Raw genomic sequence first — 13,990 nt, forward strand, 5'->3', positions numbered from 1 at the left:
AGGCTGCCCCAGTCAAACTAAAACAGTTTGTATTAATCACCCTCATGGATATCTGCGAGACTGTTCCAGTTAAGATAAGGGTCCTAAGGAAAACAACAGGTGGCGGGCCACGTCAAGGAGTCATCATGACCATTGTGACCACCCAGTTCCTGGAATCTTGGTGTCCCTGCCAAACTTTGACGCAAACCGTGGTCTCGTGTAAACGTACCAATCAGCCCCCTGTAACCATGCCTCTCGCTTCTGTACCAGTGCTTCTGCTCTAAAACCCTATAAAACCCCCAGTTTTTCCCCAAGGAGGCGCGGAAGTCTCCCGAATGACTTTTCGCCCCGGGTACCCGTGTATCAAAATAAAAGCCTCTTGCTGTTTGCATCCGAATGGACTCGTTGTTCCTTGGGAGGGGGTCTCTCTGACGGAAGATACACTCCGGGGATCTTTCAAAGTTTGGGTTTGGTTGTTCTTTGAGACAGGGTATCACTATAAGCCCATGCTGGCCTCAAACTCATAGTAATCCTCCTGCTTCAGCATTCCAGATGCTATTACAGGCATTAATGACCATACCTGGCAAAGGACTCTCTCTACTTTTTGCATCTTCAGAGCTGTACAGCTGGGCTATCCACACCCCCTGTGGTCTGTGCCCTGGAGCAGTCCACGCTATCTCTTTGAAATCAGATTCATCTCTTTTTAAAAAAAATTATTTTATGTGCATTAGTGTGAAGGTCTCAGATCCCTGGGATCCCTCAGATCCCTCAGATCCCTGGAGAACTGGAGTTACAGACAACTGTGACGGCCATGTGGGTGCTGGGAATTGGACCCCCGTCCTTTGGGAGAGACAGCGTTCTTAACCACTAATCCCTCCAGCCCCTCATCTCGTCTTGTTTGAGCACAAGTTATTTGACTACATTGTCATGGATCTTCCTTCGCCATGCTTTCTCCCAGACACTTGACAGTTTTACCTGTCCTGTTACATCCAATATTTTTAGGGGCACATTCACTTTTAGGGGGCAGGGCATATCCCTTCTGCTTCGACACACCCCACGCATTTTCTCAGCACCATTCCCCACCACCACCAACGGTCCCTCCGTAGGACTTGTAGGGCCACTTTGGCTAAGCATCATAGTCCTCAGTGCTGCATCTTGTCCTGGGGAATCCAGGTAAGAGAGGCATCTTACCATCTGTCATTCTCCCAAATATCTTGGGCAGCTATTTTGTATCATTTCCTAAGAAAGAAGGGAAAGCCCTTTCTGAGTGCTGTGGGAAGCCCAGTGTCTTGAATGTCTTGAGTGGCCACAGGCGTCCAATGGCCTGCTGTGGGCGATGAAGGGGGTTGGCAGATCACAAAGACATGCTTGTCCCCAGACAGTGATGGGCCTTGTTCATGGAAATATTTGCTGGTGGTGGAGCTAGGCACAGAGCAGCAGCCACAGCAGTCCCAGACACAGAGAGCTAATTGGCTCAGCAGTCCGGAAACAGTGCCTAGGATTGGGGGTTTTAAATTCATTCTCCCTTCTTGTCCAGGGATAGTCTGTCCAACCTATGGCCAGACCCTTAGATAGTGGCAACCTTTCCCATTCACCTGCTGACTTGTTGGGTAGGGATCTGGGTGAGGCGTGTTGCAATTAAAAAAGTTGCACTCGAACCCGAGCTCAGGTGACCTGGCCTCTTTGTGTCTTATTCTTGGTTCCGGGCCTGCATCTTAAAGCTTGACTGAGGCTACCTAGTGCCAAGGAGAGCACGTGGTGCACGGTTCTAATTTGTTACCCCTCATCTGCAGGCCACGGACAGTGACACCCAACAGAGAGGAGAATAGATGGTTAAGGAAGGTCCCAGGCTGACTTGCCCTGAGGCGGTAATACTTCCATCTCTTCACTAGACACTGGGGTTTGGTGCTCCTCTGCTATTCTTTTTAAAAGGTACTGAGGGTTCAGGATGCATCTCCATTGGCAGAGTTTCCTTTATTCCCATAAAACTGGGTGCATGCCTGTAATCCCAGCCCTTGAGAGGCAGAGGCATTAGGAATTCCAGGCCCTCGGAATGTGATCCTCGGGCACATCAAAATCTGAAGCCAGCCCGTACCACATGAGGCTGTGCTTCCAAACAATTAAAGGAGCACCATCTTGGCCTTTAGGAACACTTTTGCTGCATAGGACCTGGGTTGGGTTCCCGGTACCCACAACTCTCCATAACTCCAGTTTCTGGAACTCTGATACCCTGTCTGGCCTTGGTGGGCACCAAGCACACGTGACATGTACTGTGTAAACACATACATGTACAGGCAAACGTAAATGCACATAAAATAAAAACAAAACAAAAATCTAGCTGGGCAGATGTGGCCCATGCCTTTAATCCTCCCAGCACTCAGGAGGCAAAAGCAGGTAGATCTCTGAGTTTGAGGCCAGCCTGGTCTACAGAGCTAGTCCAGGATAGCCAAGGTTATACAGAGAAACCCTGTCTAAAAAATATTTAAAAGTGAAGATTTTTGCTTTGCTTTCTTTTCTTCTAAAACTATGTAACCCTGGCTGGCCTAGAACTTGCTGTGTGGCCTAATCTGACTCCCAGTTCACATAGTTCCTCCTCCCTCTGCTTCCTAATCCACACTCAGCTTTCTGCTTTTCAAAAGGACCTAGGGGTGGTGGAAAGCTCAAGAGAGAAGCAGGGACAACTTCCTAGAACCGAGGCCAGAGCACATGGGAGTGGGGAGTTGGGAGCTCCTGTGTTGGGGGGCTGCTTGGGCTTAGAGGTCTAGAGCCTCCTCAGCTATCTGGAAGCAGTATTAAGTGTAGGATAACGAGGAAGGGCTAGTAGGAAGCAGATACAGGTTCTGGAGAACCCCAAGGATGGCGCCAACCATAATGGAGGCAAGACTACTGGAAAGACTAGGTCCAGTTGGGGGTTTTTCTGAGCTGAGGGGCTGGAACCTCTGAGACCTGGGTTCAGGCCTGGCAGGAGGGCGGAGTAGCTGAAGAACATTGTCTCTGCCACTCAGTCTGTGCCCAGTTACATTGAGGACTCAGGTGATCCTTGCCAGGATTTGGTTCACCTGCAATTTGGAATACAGGCCAGTCCCCACACCAGGTGGAACATATCTAGCAGTCACCCAAAGATGAACAAAGAGCTGCCAGCAGATGGCACCAAAGGCTTGCTCCAAAGGAGAGTGTCCGGCCTGTCAGGCAGATGCCCCCAAAGAGCAGATGCCTGAGCAGCCCTTGTCGCCCACTGCTACCTTGTCAGTGGGGTCTTTCAGGCCCAAGCCCTCTTTCTGACACCTCCCTCATCTTGGAACAAAATCTTCTATTTCCCCTCTGGTTCGTGTTCATGGGCCTGCTGAACACTTCTACTCAGAATGGGCTCCTGGAAAGCCAGCTGGATGGAAGGCTTTGGGCTGTGTAGACAACCTCTGCACTCCCTCCCAGAAATGTCTCCAGGGTCACTTTGGTTGGGTGTGGAGAGGCCAAAGCACCACCTGTCAATGGGCTGCTCTCTGCTGGGCAGATCTTTGGAGAGGTATGGCCAGGCTTGGTGATATACATATGGGACCCCAGCACAGGAGAATGTGGAAGGATGATTCAGAGTTCTAGGCCAATGAACTATCCCAGGAGAAGAGGAAGTTTGGGAATTGGGGCATAGCGCTTCTACCCTAAGAGACAGACATGTAAGTTGATAGGCGACAAATGGTTTATTGACATAGTGATGGAGTCCCCGCTCTCCTCTCTGGGTCTGAGGCTTCATCCAGAGCTGGGAAACTCACCGGCCACCAGCACAAAGGCTGGTGGAACTAGCCAGAGACAGCTGTTGTCCCAGGCTCTCTGGGTACAATGGGGCATCTGCAGTTAGGTCCATTCTTAGATCTTGAAAAAAGAAAGAATACAGCATACTCTATTCCAGCAGGGCACCCAAGACCTCCTGTCCTGGAGCCCCGTGACCAGGTTGTTCTTGGGGTGCTAGCAGCGTGAAGGGGAGTGTGGGCAGATCTGAAGGCAAGGTCATCAAGCTGGCCAGCTGGATGCACAGGCCCATCCTGCAGTTAGGGCCCAGCAGACGTGGGGGCAGGTGAATGGAGAAGCAAGCAATACAAGGGAGATGGGTGGAGTTGGGGCCCAGCATCATAAGGGACAGGAGGCTCCGTGTGCACAGGGAAGGCCAGGGGAAGAGGCCTTGCCCACCTGGAGAGTCCTGGGGCCTTGGCAGCAGGTTGAGGAGGGACTGGCACTGCCAGGTACAGGTTTGGCTGAGGCTGGCCTTGGTTTGGGGAGGAGAATATGGGTTGGGGCTCGGGTTGGGGTGTCAAATGAGCCACCCACAGGTGTAGCTAGGCTCATGCACAGGGCTCTGCCTGGAGGCCAGTTACACCCAGCCCAACTGTGTCCTTGGTATAAAATAATACACATATAAAAATAATACTCCATGCATTAGGGTTGGGCCCACTACAGGTGCGGCCTCCCCTGTCTCTGGTGAAGTCCGCAGGGTGGTTTAGCTGTCCTCCGCTCTCCTGAACTTGTGCATAAGCTCCTCCAGCTCCGACCCACTTTGCTTTTTCTAGAAAAGAGAGACTGGACCTCAGCCGGGAGTTTGGAGAATAGGGTGTACAGGTCAGGGCCCTGCTGATTTTTTTGTTTTGTTTTCCCAGTGACCCCAGGAGCAGGCGCGTGTGCCAAGAAAGGAACTCAGAAACAGGCAGGAGCTGCTCACCTCCAGGAAGGCTTTCTGAACCGTAAGCTGGCTGTACACGCGACTGCCCTCTTCCCCGCACACCTTCTTCAGCTCCTCCTTGTTGAGGGAGAAGAGCTGGGGCCCAGTCAAGATGCCCAGGTTCTCCACGATCCTAGGGGCAGGTGGGCGTGAGGGCGGGGCCGTGGGCGGGGTGGTGTCCTCCTGGCCCCGCCCCACCGGCTGTGCACACAGGGCTCACCGGCCACTGAAGGCTTTGGCTTCCAGCCAGGCGCGGACCTCGTCAGGACCTGACTCGAAGGTAAGCGGCAGGTGCACTGGCTGGCTGCGCTCCACGCGGAAGTGGCGCTGTGGCTGTGCCTTGATGTGGCTGATCTTTTTCATGAGCTCGTCATTGACTTCGTCCATATGGTGGATTAGCTCTGTGGGGCGCACGCTCTCAGCCCATCCACCCGGACTGGTTCTTTGTCTCTCCCTCAACCCCCCGCCCCACTCTCCCCTGCACTTCTGACCCCAAAATGGCTCTACTCACCTTCTTTGTTCCCTGCGAAAATTGGGGGCACTTTGTGGGTGGGGCTTGCAGGACCCCAGTATTTCTGGCCAGACTGCAAGGGGTGAGGAAGAGGGGAGGGGCTATTAGGACTTACCCGGGACCCCAGGTGTGTGGGCCAGCCCTTCCTTCCCTTGAGTAAGACCCCAGGAACCCACACAGCCCTGGGCCCAGCTGGGGGGCAGCAGGTGTGTCCAGGGCTCAGGTTCAAATGTCACATTGAGACCCGCCGCACCCCTGACCTTAGGGGCTCTGACTGTGCTGTAGACAGAATGGAGCCGTGGCAGGCGGTCACCTGTTCCAAGGGGGCACCCACGTCCTCCTGCCGAGCCTCTGCCAGGATGTTGCAGGGAACGTAGCCTGCCTGGCCACTGCGATTCCGGAGCTTCCACCACTGCCGGCCATCCTCCAGCACCTGCCAGGGTGTCATAATGTCTGTGAGACTCACCAACACCCTTCTGCAGACCTCAAGTACTCCTGGAGTCAGATGCTGGGGCCGCTTGCCAAACCCTTCACAGAGCAGAGTCGTCCAGGTGTATAAAGCCCAGCTCTCCATCCTCTGGGCACCATCTCGGTCTAACCGGCTACCCAGTACCTGCCTGCCCACCCCAGTCTTGGGGACAGGGTACCTCTTAACCTGATTCTGAATGTAGAGCTTCCCCCATTCTGCTCCACTTTCTGTCCCAGAGTGGGTGACCTGGATTCAGGTCTGGCACAAAGAAGCTGGTCCAGGGTAGTACTCTTGGGTGGGCATGAGTGACAAGCCCCCTGCTGGCTTCCATTGAAAGGCTACCCACCACAGTAGACCTTCATTCAGGGATTGCCCCAGACATCAGAAGGCAGCTCAGTGGCTCGGCCAGACTATGGTGGGGGTCAGAGAGGCCACTGGATGCCCAGTAGGAAGCCCAGGTCAAGCACCCCGGGAAGGTGGGTGGGTTACACAACCTGGTCCCAGGCCACGCCCCACTCCCCCTGTAGAGCCCAAGCCCTCACCTCCAGGACCTCATCCTTGAGCACCGAGAGCTCGTTGGCGTTGCGTGCTGTGAAGTCATAGAGGATCTTCACATACTTCGTCATGGCTGGTGTCGGCTGGTAGCCCCTGCAGGACCAGGAAGGGTTGAGGCCCAGGGCCGGACTGGGGTCTCTTCCTGCTTCCCAGCGGCAGCTGCCTGCCGTTCTGCAGCCCAGGTTGCAGTGCAGAGAAGCTGTGCTCACCAGCCGGGAATGGAAACTGTGACACCCCAGCAGGCAGGAGGGGGCAGAACAGGCTCCACGAGACTGGCCCAGCCCAGACTGTCTTAGGGAGTCTCTTGTCCTGCTCCTCAGAGGGACTAGAACAAGAGGTGTGCCTAGGGAGTGACAGGTCACACCTTCCCAGCTGACCACAGGGCTAGGGTTATTTTCAGTCATAACCCCCTAGAGGCAACTAGGTGTTCTCTCTGGAAGCCTCCCCGTACTGCTGCAGCAGGAGTGAGCTCTGGCTATTGGTATACCCCCAGCCAGGTCATGATCCTGGTGCACCGGACAGGGAGGAGGAATGGGGGTTCGGGTCTGTGTATAGATAGGCTGAGAATGTTCCACACATGTGGTCCTAGTAGGCATGCTGCATACCAAGCTCAAAAAGGCCCAGGAAAGGGACTCTTTTGCTGGAAATTGTTTCTAGCCCTTGAAAGGGAACCCAGGGACTACTGGGTAGGAGGAAGAACCAGAGGCGGGGGAGATAAAAAGGGTAGCCCCATTTCTTGGGCTTCTGTCTTATTCACTGTGAGATATAGGATGCACAACAGGAGAAGGGGATAACCTGGGACCCTCAATCTGTGTCCTCCAGCAGCACCATAGTGGGCAGGGCTTGGTACAGCTGTTGGTGATCAGTAAGCGTGTTTCTTTATTTCCTCTTTTGGTTCAGTGAGTTTCTAACCTTGATTGTAATTAATTAATTTTTTGAGACAGGATCTCCCTATGCGGCGGTTGGCTGCCTGAGACAGAGATTTGCATGCCTTTGCCTCTGAGTGCTGCGATTAAAGGCATGCGCTATCAAACCCTGGGCTTTCAGGGAAAGGAAGAACAGGGTCTCACTCTGTAGCCCAGGCTAGCTTGTAACTTCATGTAGCCTATGTGGCCCACGTTGGTTGTTCTTGGAGTCTGTCCAATGCTTTTGCTTCAGTCTCCCGAGTGCTAGGATTTACAGGCACGGGCCATCACACCTGGCTTTTTTGTTATTTGAGATAGGGTCTCACTAAGTAACCTCAGAAACTTGGTTGATCTGGAGTGTACTGTGTAGACTCAGAGACCTGCCTGCCTCTGCCATCACACCTGGCTTTTTTGTTATTTGAGATAGGGTCTCACTAAGTAACCTCAGAAACTTGGTTGATCTGGAGTGTACTGTGTAGACTCAGAGACCTGCCTGCCTCTGCCTCCTGAGTGCCGGGATTAAAGGTGTGTGTCACCACATCTGGCTTCTATCTCTAACACTGATTGTAAGAAAGAAAGTAGAAAGAACTGATGTAACCAGGCTGATGTAAAGGAGCACACCTGTAGTCCCAGTACTCTGGAGGGAGAGCCAGGCAGATCTCTGAATTCCAGGCCTGCCTGGTCTACAGAGTGAGTTCTAGGACAGCCAGGGCTATACAGAAGAACCCTGTCTCAACCCCCGCCCCCCAAAAAAGTTAAGAAATACAGAAGAAAGAACTGATGTGAGTTAAGGTTGTGAAAGCATGTGTGGCTTGAAGAGTTTCCTTCAATTGTATGTTTACAAAGTTAAGAAGAAAATTGGTGGCTAACACAAAACATACTCGGGTATTTTTAGAGGGTTTTTGCCACATCGCATTTTGCCTGCACATTGTTTTTACCTTACCGGACTTTTGCTTATGTATTATGGTTTCCGATTTTGTGTTTTTATGGGATTTTTTGCACATGTTTCTTGTGCTTTTTTTTTTTGTTTGGCTCTCTCTTTTTTTTTTTCTGCTTGTTTGTTTCATCCTATTCTTGCTCATTGTGTTTTGTTGTTGCTGTTATGAGAGAGAAAAATAAAGGGTGTGGATTTGCATGGGTGGGGAGGATCTGGGAGGAGTTAGGGGAGGGAAAACCATGATCAGAATATATTGTATGAAAAAACTGCTTTCAATAAGAATTAAAATTATAAGGGAAAAAAAAGAAGAAAATTGGATTCTCATTTGGAAAAGAAATGCTTTACGCAGAACAAGGCATTTGGCACCATGTGGCGTCAGCACACTTGGAACAGTGCCCGGCTCTCGCTCTGCATGGACTTACCTGTTAGTGTGTGGGGAGCTGCCCGGTGATGCGATGTCCTCTGGGACTTGGGGTTCAGAAGAGAGGCTGTGCTTTGGGGAGTGTCGGACCGATAGTCGGCTCTTGGGGGTCAACTGTGGGGAAAGCAGGGAGCCTGGGCTTGATGTGGGGTACAGGCTGAGTCAGAGTGAGTACGTTACGGTGAGTCTCAGGACAAGGGACACAGGGGGGAAGCTTGATGAATGTGCTGTGACCTAGCATCAGTGAGGACAAAAGGCCAAAGGCCCAGGCAGGTGGTTAGCTAAAGGTGGCCTGGCATTACAGGGGTTGCGCAGACTGCACTGGTGCTTTAGGAGCCTTGGGGGTGGAAGCTGGTGGGCTGGGGAGGTGAGGGGTGGACATGGGCTGGGCTGGAGTCCTGACCTGATCGCTGGGTACAGATGCCAGTCCCTCTACTTCCCAGGGAGCCTCCTGTAGGACGTCCAGGGGTGGTTCCCAGCCGCTCTGGAACTTGGGCACATAGAGTGGCACTTGTGGCTCCCGGGGCCACTCAGAGCTGTGGTTGGCAGTCCAGAAGGTCAGTGACATGCCCTGCCAGGACCAACCCACCAGGGGCCTCCATCTTCCTTCATATGTGCCCCTTTTCCATACCGAGGCCTCATCCAGGTCTCCCCCAATGACTCCCACAGTGCCATCTCTTTGGGGACCAGGTGGCCACGCAGGAAGCTCACAGCATCAGTGGACAGCAAAGGGCTGGAGACAGAGCGCGCAATGTCTGGGCCGCCACAGGTGTTGACGATCTGGACATAGTGATTTTCAGTTGGGGGCCCAGCCCACCAAATCCACTAGATCCAGCCTACTACCCACCTACCACGCCTCTATAGGCTGGCCCTCTGGGAGGGACCTCAGCCTCCTGGGAACTTAGAGTCTGATTATGCTAAGGTGGGCACTTGTTTCTTCTACCCCAAATCCATGGTCTATCACTCTGTTGCCCCAATCCCATCCTGCCCCAATCCCAGTCACCAGATCCAGAGGCCCGAAGAGGAAGTGCACCAGCTCAGCTGCACTAGGGTTTTGGATGTGCTTCTGAAGCTTTGCCTGGGGGTGGGAAGAGCAAGCAGGTGACAGATGGCATGTGCGTGTGTGGGCCCATGTGACACCCCACCCTCACTACCAGCACAGGGCGGGGCTGACTCACCAGCAGGTTGATGGCCAGCTTGGTTTTCTGGAAACAGTCGACAAACTCTCCTTCCAAGGGGGGCCGTGCTCGAAGTGTGAGGACGCCCTCTGGCAAGATGTGGGGAGTTGTGAGCCTCAGCCCCCACTGAGTGCCTGATGGTTCCTGCCTGTTGTTAGACACTGGTCCCATCCAGACTTGACTTCCCTCCAGCTCAACGTATGCCCACCATTTCCTGCCCCAGGTTTGTCCAGCCCTTCCCTGTTACTGTGGTCAGTACCTGCTGGCCCCTTCTTGTTCTTCTTCTTCCCCTTTTTCCGCTGGTTCAACTGCTTGAAAGCCTCAGCTGCCTTCTGGAGCCGGGCCACAAACCATTCAATGTCATCCAGGGCAGAGTTGAGGATTTGCTGAAGTTAGAAGAGGAACCACGGGTCAGCCATTGTCATCCCCACCTGTGGGGACACTTTGGCAACAGAATGAGCCAGGCTCAGTGCTAACAGGAAGCAGGCAAGGATGGAAAGGAGTCTTGGAAGGCTGGGCACCCACCGTTTCCTTTTCTATTCTCTGGGCCAGCACGGCCCGTGGCTCCTCTTCCTGGGATTCCCTCCGGCGATAACCTGTTTGTGGTGGGGGGAGTAGTTGCTGAAGGCTCTCCATTAACCCCCAGGGGAGTCCCCACTTACCCCCAGCCTACCTGGTTCACTGAATGGCACTGGCAATGGCAGGCCTACACGATTCTTGGCCTGAGGGGAATCCTGTCGCTGGAAGGGAATGGGGGCCGGGCTCTGTGGAGGGGGCAAGATAGACTGCCGCTGCCGGATTTTCTCCTGGTGTCCCCTAGAGGGGAGAAAAAAGACACAGTTCAGCCTGGCCATGGTCCTCCTGCTGGGTGCTGCCACCCTGCTGCCCTCACTCCCCAGGCTACTGTGCCCCAAGCGAAAGGGCAAGATCCCTCACTGTCTACACCCCAGGGCCGTACTTTAGGGTCTGCGGCCGCATCTTCTTCCCCAGCCGGTAGTCAGCCAGGGCGCTCTCAATGTCCTCCTGCACCAGTTCCGCCTGGGGAAACACCCGTGTCAAATCAGCTTGGCTCACTGGCATGGTGCCCACCCCTGGCTGTCCTGCCTTACCTCCACCTCATCACAGTGAAAAAAGTGGATGTCGGGCTTATTCTGGTCTGAGTCCTGGCACACCAGCAGCAGCACGGAGGGGTAGCGCAACTGGTTTAGCACTGTCTGGCTGTGCTGCACAGTGGGCAGCGGGAAGTTCTCCAGCTCCTCCTGTGGGAGGAACATGATGGGTCAAGCCATGCCTGACCAGCCCCGGATATGGATGTAGGCTGCCATTGCGAGCACACTACCTATGTGACTGCCACCCCAGGAATGGATACTCCTGGCCATGGTATGTAGAATATGCTACACACAGAGGAACACATATGTAACTCGCAGGTGCAAAACACTAATGGGGATGCCCCAGAGCATAGGCCTCTGGGACACAGCCAGCTCATGCTCTCTATAGCCAGCAAGTCTTTTGCAGAGAACGGTGATGCCCTGATTGGTCAGCAACCCAGCAGGTTCTGAGCTAAGCCAGTCTAGGTTGCCCAAAGCGGCCCAGACTCTCAGCTGGGTCCAGTTCTCCCTAACCATCCTCAGCCTCATTCCCTTCCACATGGCCACACACATCTGGATGAACTGGACATCTGGCCCTGCCTCTGCCCATCAGCTCCCAGCACCTGCTGTTGCCAGCCAGTACCTGAGACTCAACGTCCAGCAGTCGCAGTGACTTGTCATTCACCTGCAGCAGCACTTCCTGGGCCCAGACCTTCTCCTTGGAGCTCAGCTGCACCAGCTTCCGGATGGCATCATCCACTGAGGCAATAGCCTCACTCTTGTCCATGATGAATGTGGCCAGGTGCTAAGGGAAAGGTCAGAGGTCACGGATGGCCACAGATCTTCTACTGCTTAAACCGTGGGCATGGGAGAAGGCAGTCTGGGAGCCTCAGACAACTGGGGATCCTCAGTGGTCACAGCTACACCTCGGGTGGGAAGAATCGTCTTTCTGCTATGGTGTGTGTCTTTGTGGGTCATGATTGTTGACTAAAGTCTTCAAAAACTTTCACACTGGGGCAAGGGATGGCTCAGTGAAAGAACAGTAGCTGCTCTTTCAGAAGACCAGGGTTCAAGTCTCAGCATCCACATGGCTGCTCACAACCCTCTGTAACCCCAGTTCCAGGGGCACTGATGCCCTCTTTGGACCTCTACAGCCACAAGTCACACATGTAAACATACAGACATATATATGCAGGCAAAACACCCATACATGTGAAATAATAAAATCAAACCATTTTCCAGACTGGCTGGAGATGGTGGTACATGCTTTAAATCCTCATGAGGCAGAGGCAGATAAATCTCTGTGTGTCTCTCCATTTTGATACTGTGATGCAGGGACAGTGGCGTTTAAGAGGCTTAGCCCTCACTGCCCCTGGTCTCCCTTCCTTCACAGATGTTACCTTCCATGCTGATTTTGTTTTTATTTCTTTCTTACTGTCTTATTGAGACAGGGTTTCGTTTATCTCTAACTGAAACTTGCTGTGTAGCTGAGGATGACTTTGAATGTCTTCAAGCTTCCAGTAACCCTTTTTTAAAAAAGACTTATTATTTATACAGTATTCTGCCTACATCTCATTATAGATGGTTGTGAGCCACCACGTAGTTGCTGGGAATTGAACTCAGGACTTCTGGAAGAAGAGTCAGTGCTCTGAACCTCTGAGCCATCTCTCCAGCCCACTTGGGCCCTTTGTAAATGCCATCTCCAAAGCCCCTGCCTAGTTTTGTTTATGTACATAAAGAGTGACATGCATTTGGGTGGGGGTGGTGCACCCCTTTAATCTCAGCATTCCAGAGGCAGAGACAGGCAGATCTCTGTGAATTAGAGGCCAGCAAGGTCTACAGAGTGAGTTCCAGGACAGCCAGGTGTTGGGGCTTGGTCTGATGCTAAACACTGGCCCTCAAGATCTGAGTACTGCACTAACCTTGTTGTGTAAACCTACCTAAGACATTGTTCCTGATTGTTTAATAAAAAAACGCCTGTACCTGGGCAGGGCAGAAGGAGGTAGGTGTGGTTAAGTTTCCCTGCCTTTCGGGACAAGAGAATCACAGGAAGGGGACAGGCAGACACAGATAGGAAGAGAGGAGAGAGGAGGAAAGCCACAATGAGTTAGTGTGAAAAAGGAACCACGTGGGCTAAGAGGAAAGGACTCCAAAGGTGGCATGGAAAGGATTGATCAGGATGAAGGCTAAGCAAGTATTTATAAGATTATGGATGGAAGGTAGCCCAGATAAGAATGTTTAGGGCAGATGGCAGTGGATGGGGGCTGGGAGGTAGATGGTGAGGTTATTGAGATGAAGGTGGAATTATCTGCCCAGCCCAACGTGCTTTAAGGCATTTATAAAATCTAACAGGTGTCTGTTTCTTATTGATTGTGATAGTGGGTTAAATAATACCAGCACAAGAATTATAGGGAAAATAATAAACAACATATAGCTCAACACCATTTAATTTTCAACAGCCAGGGCCACACAGAAAAACCCTGTCCTGAAAAAAACAAAATAAATAAATAAATACATACATACATAAAAATATTATTAAAAGATAACACTGAACAACAACAACAAAACCTGAAGAACTGGAACATTAAGTCTACAGAAGAATAAGCAATTTTTAGTTTTGTTGTTGTTGTTTTTTAAGTTTTATTTTATGTGCATTTTTATGCAGGTGTCAGCTCCCTGGAAACTAGAGTTACGGAAAGTTGTAGGCTGTCATGTGGAGGCTGGGGATTGAACCCAGGTCCTTTGGAAGCTGAGCCATCTCTCCAGCCCACATTTTTTTAAATATATATTATATAAGTGCAGGTTTATTAGGAGCAGCTAGGGAGGAGGAGGGAGAGGGGGAACACTTGCTGTGGGAAGGGGAAGGTTGGGTAATGGGAGAGAGAGCAGGAAGGGGGAATGGGAGAAAAGCCATTAAAAAAAGTTTTATTTATGTAAGTGCTACTCTATTTGCATGCATGCCTGCATAACAGAAGAGAGCATCAGATCCCATTATAGATGGCTGTGAGCTACTTCGTGGTTGCTGGGAATTGAATCTGGACCTTAACCACTGAGCCATTTCACCAGCCCTGTTATAGGTTTTGAGACAGTGTCTTGCTATATGGCCCAAGCCCTTGAACTAGGAACTCTCTTGCCCAAACCTCCTCAGTGCTGAGATTACAAGCGTGGGCCACCACACTGTTATAAATAACTTTCTATTTATTTATTTATTTATTTATTTATTTATTTATTTATTTATT

General features: G+C 51.9%; 1 protein-coding gene across 2 annotated transcripts in view; it reads right to left on the reverse strand.

Annotated features, from left to right (window-relative positions):
• Window positions 1-3,655: 3,655 nt before the first annotated feature.
• The window catches only part of Eps8l2 (EPS8 like 2), a 20,014-nt gene continuing 9,679 nt past the window's right edge, over window positions 3,656-13,990 (reverse strand). Inside the window, exons 5-21 of one of the 2 annotated variants that reach the window (XM_055619131.1) lie at window positions 11,395-11,556; window positions 10,773-10,922; window positions 10,622-10,701; window positions 10,337-10,479; window positions 10,189-10,259; window positions 9,923-10,049; window positions 9,664-9,752; window positions 9,489-9,563; window positions 9,117-9,265; window positions 8,889-9,021; window positions 8,487-8,599; window positions 6,210-6,315; window positions 5,512-5,631; window positions 5,199-5,271; window positions 4,908-5,088; window positions 4,688-4,820; window positions 3,656-4,534 (exon numbers count right to left, since the gene is read on the reverse strand). In XM_055619131.1, coding sequence (XP_055475106.1) covers window positions 4,469-4,534; window positions 4,688-4,820; window positions 4,908-5,088; window positions 5,199-5,271; window positions 5,512-5,631; window positions 6,210-6,315; window positions 8,487-8,599; window positions 8,889-9,021; window positions 9,117-9,265; window positions 9,489-9,563; window positions 9,664-9,752; window positions 9,923-10,049; window positions 10,189-10,259; window positions 10,337-10,479; window positions 10,622-10,701; window positions 10,773-10,922; window positions 11,395-11,556 — 1,971 coding nt within the window. In that variant the 3' untranslated portion in view covers window positions 3,656-4,468. Of the gene's footprint in view, window positions 4,535-4,687; window positions 4,821-4,907; window positions 5,089-5,198; window positions 5,272-5,458; window positions 5,632-6,209; window positions 6,316-8,486; window positions 8,600-8,888; window positions 9,022-9,116; window positions 9,266-9,488; window positions 9,564-9,663; window positions 9,753-9,922; window positions 10,050-10,188; window positions 10,260-10,336; window positions 10,480-10,621; window positions 10,702-10,772; window positions 10,923-11,394; window positions 11,557-13,990 lie in introns of those variants that run through there. The other variant, XM_055619132.1, reaches the window with a different exon arrangement.

The sequence above is a fragment of the Psammomys obesus genome, unplaced genomic scaffold (assembly GCF_907164565.1).
Source record: "Psammomys obesus unplaced genomic scaffold, mPsaObe1.curated_primary_1811, whole genome shotgun sequence".
NCBI classification, from domain to species: domain Eukaryota; kingdom Metazoa; phylum Chordata; class Mammalia; order Rodentia; family Muridae; genus Psammomys; species Psammomys obesus.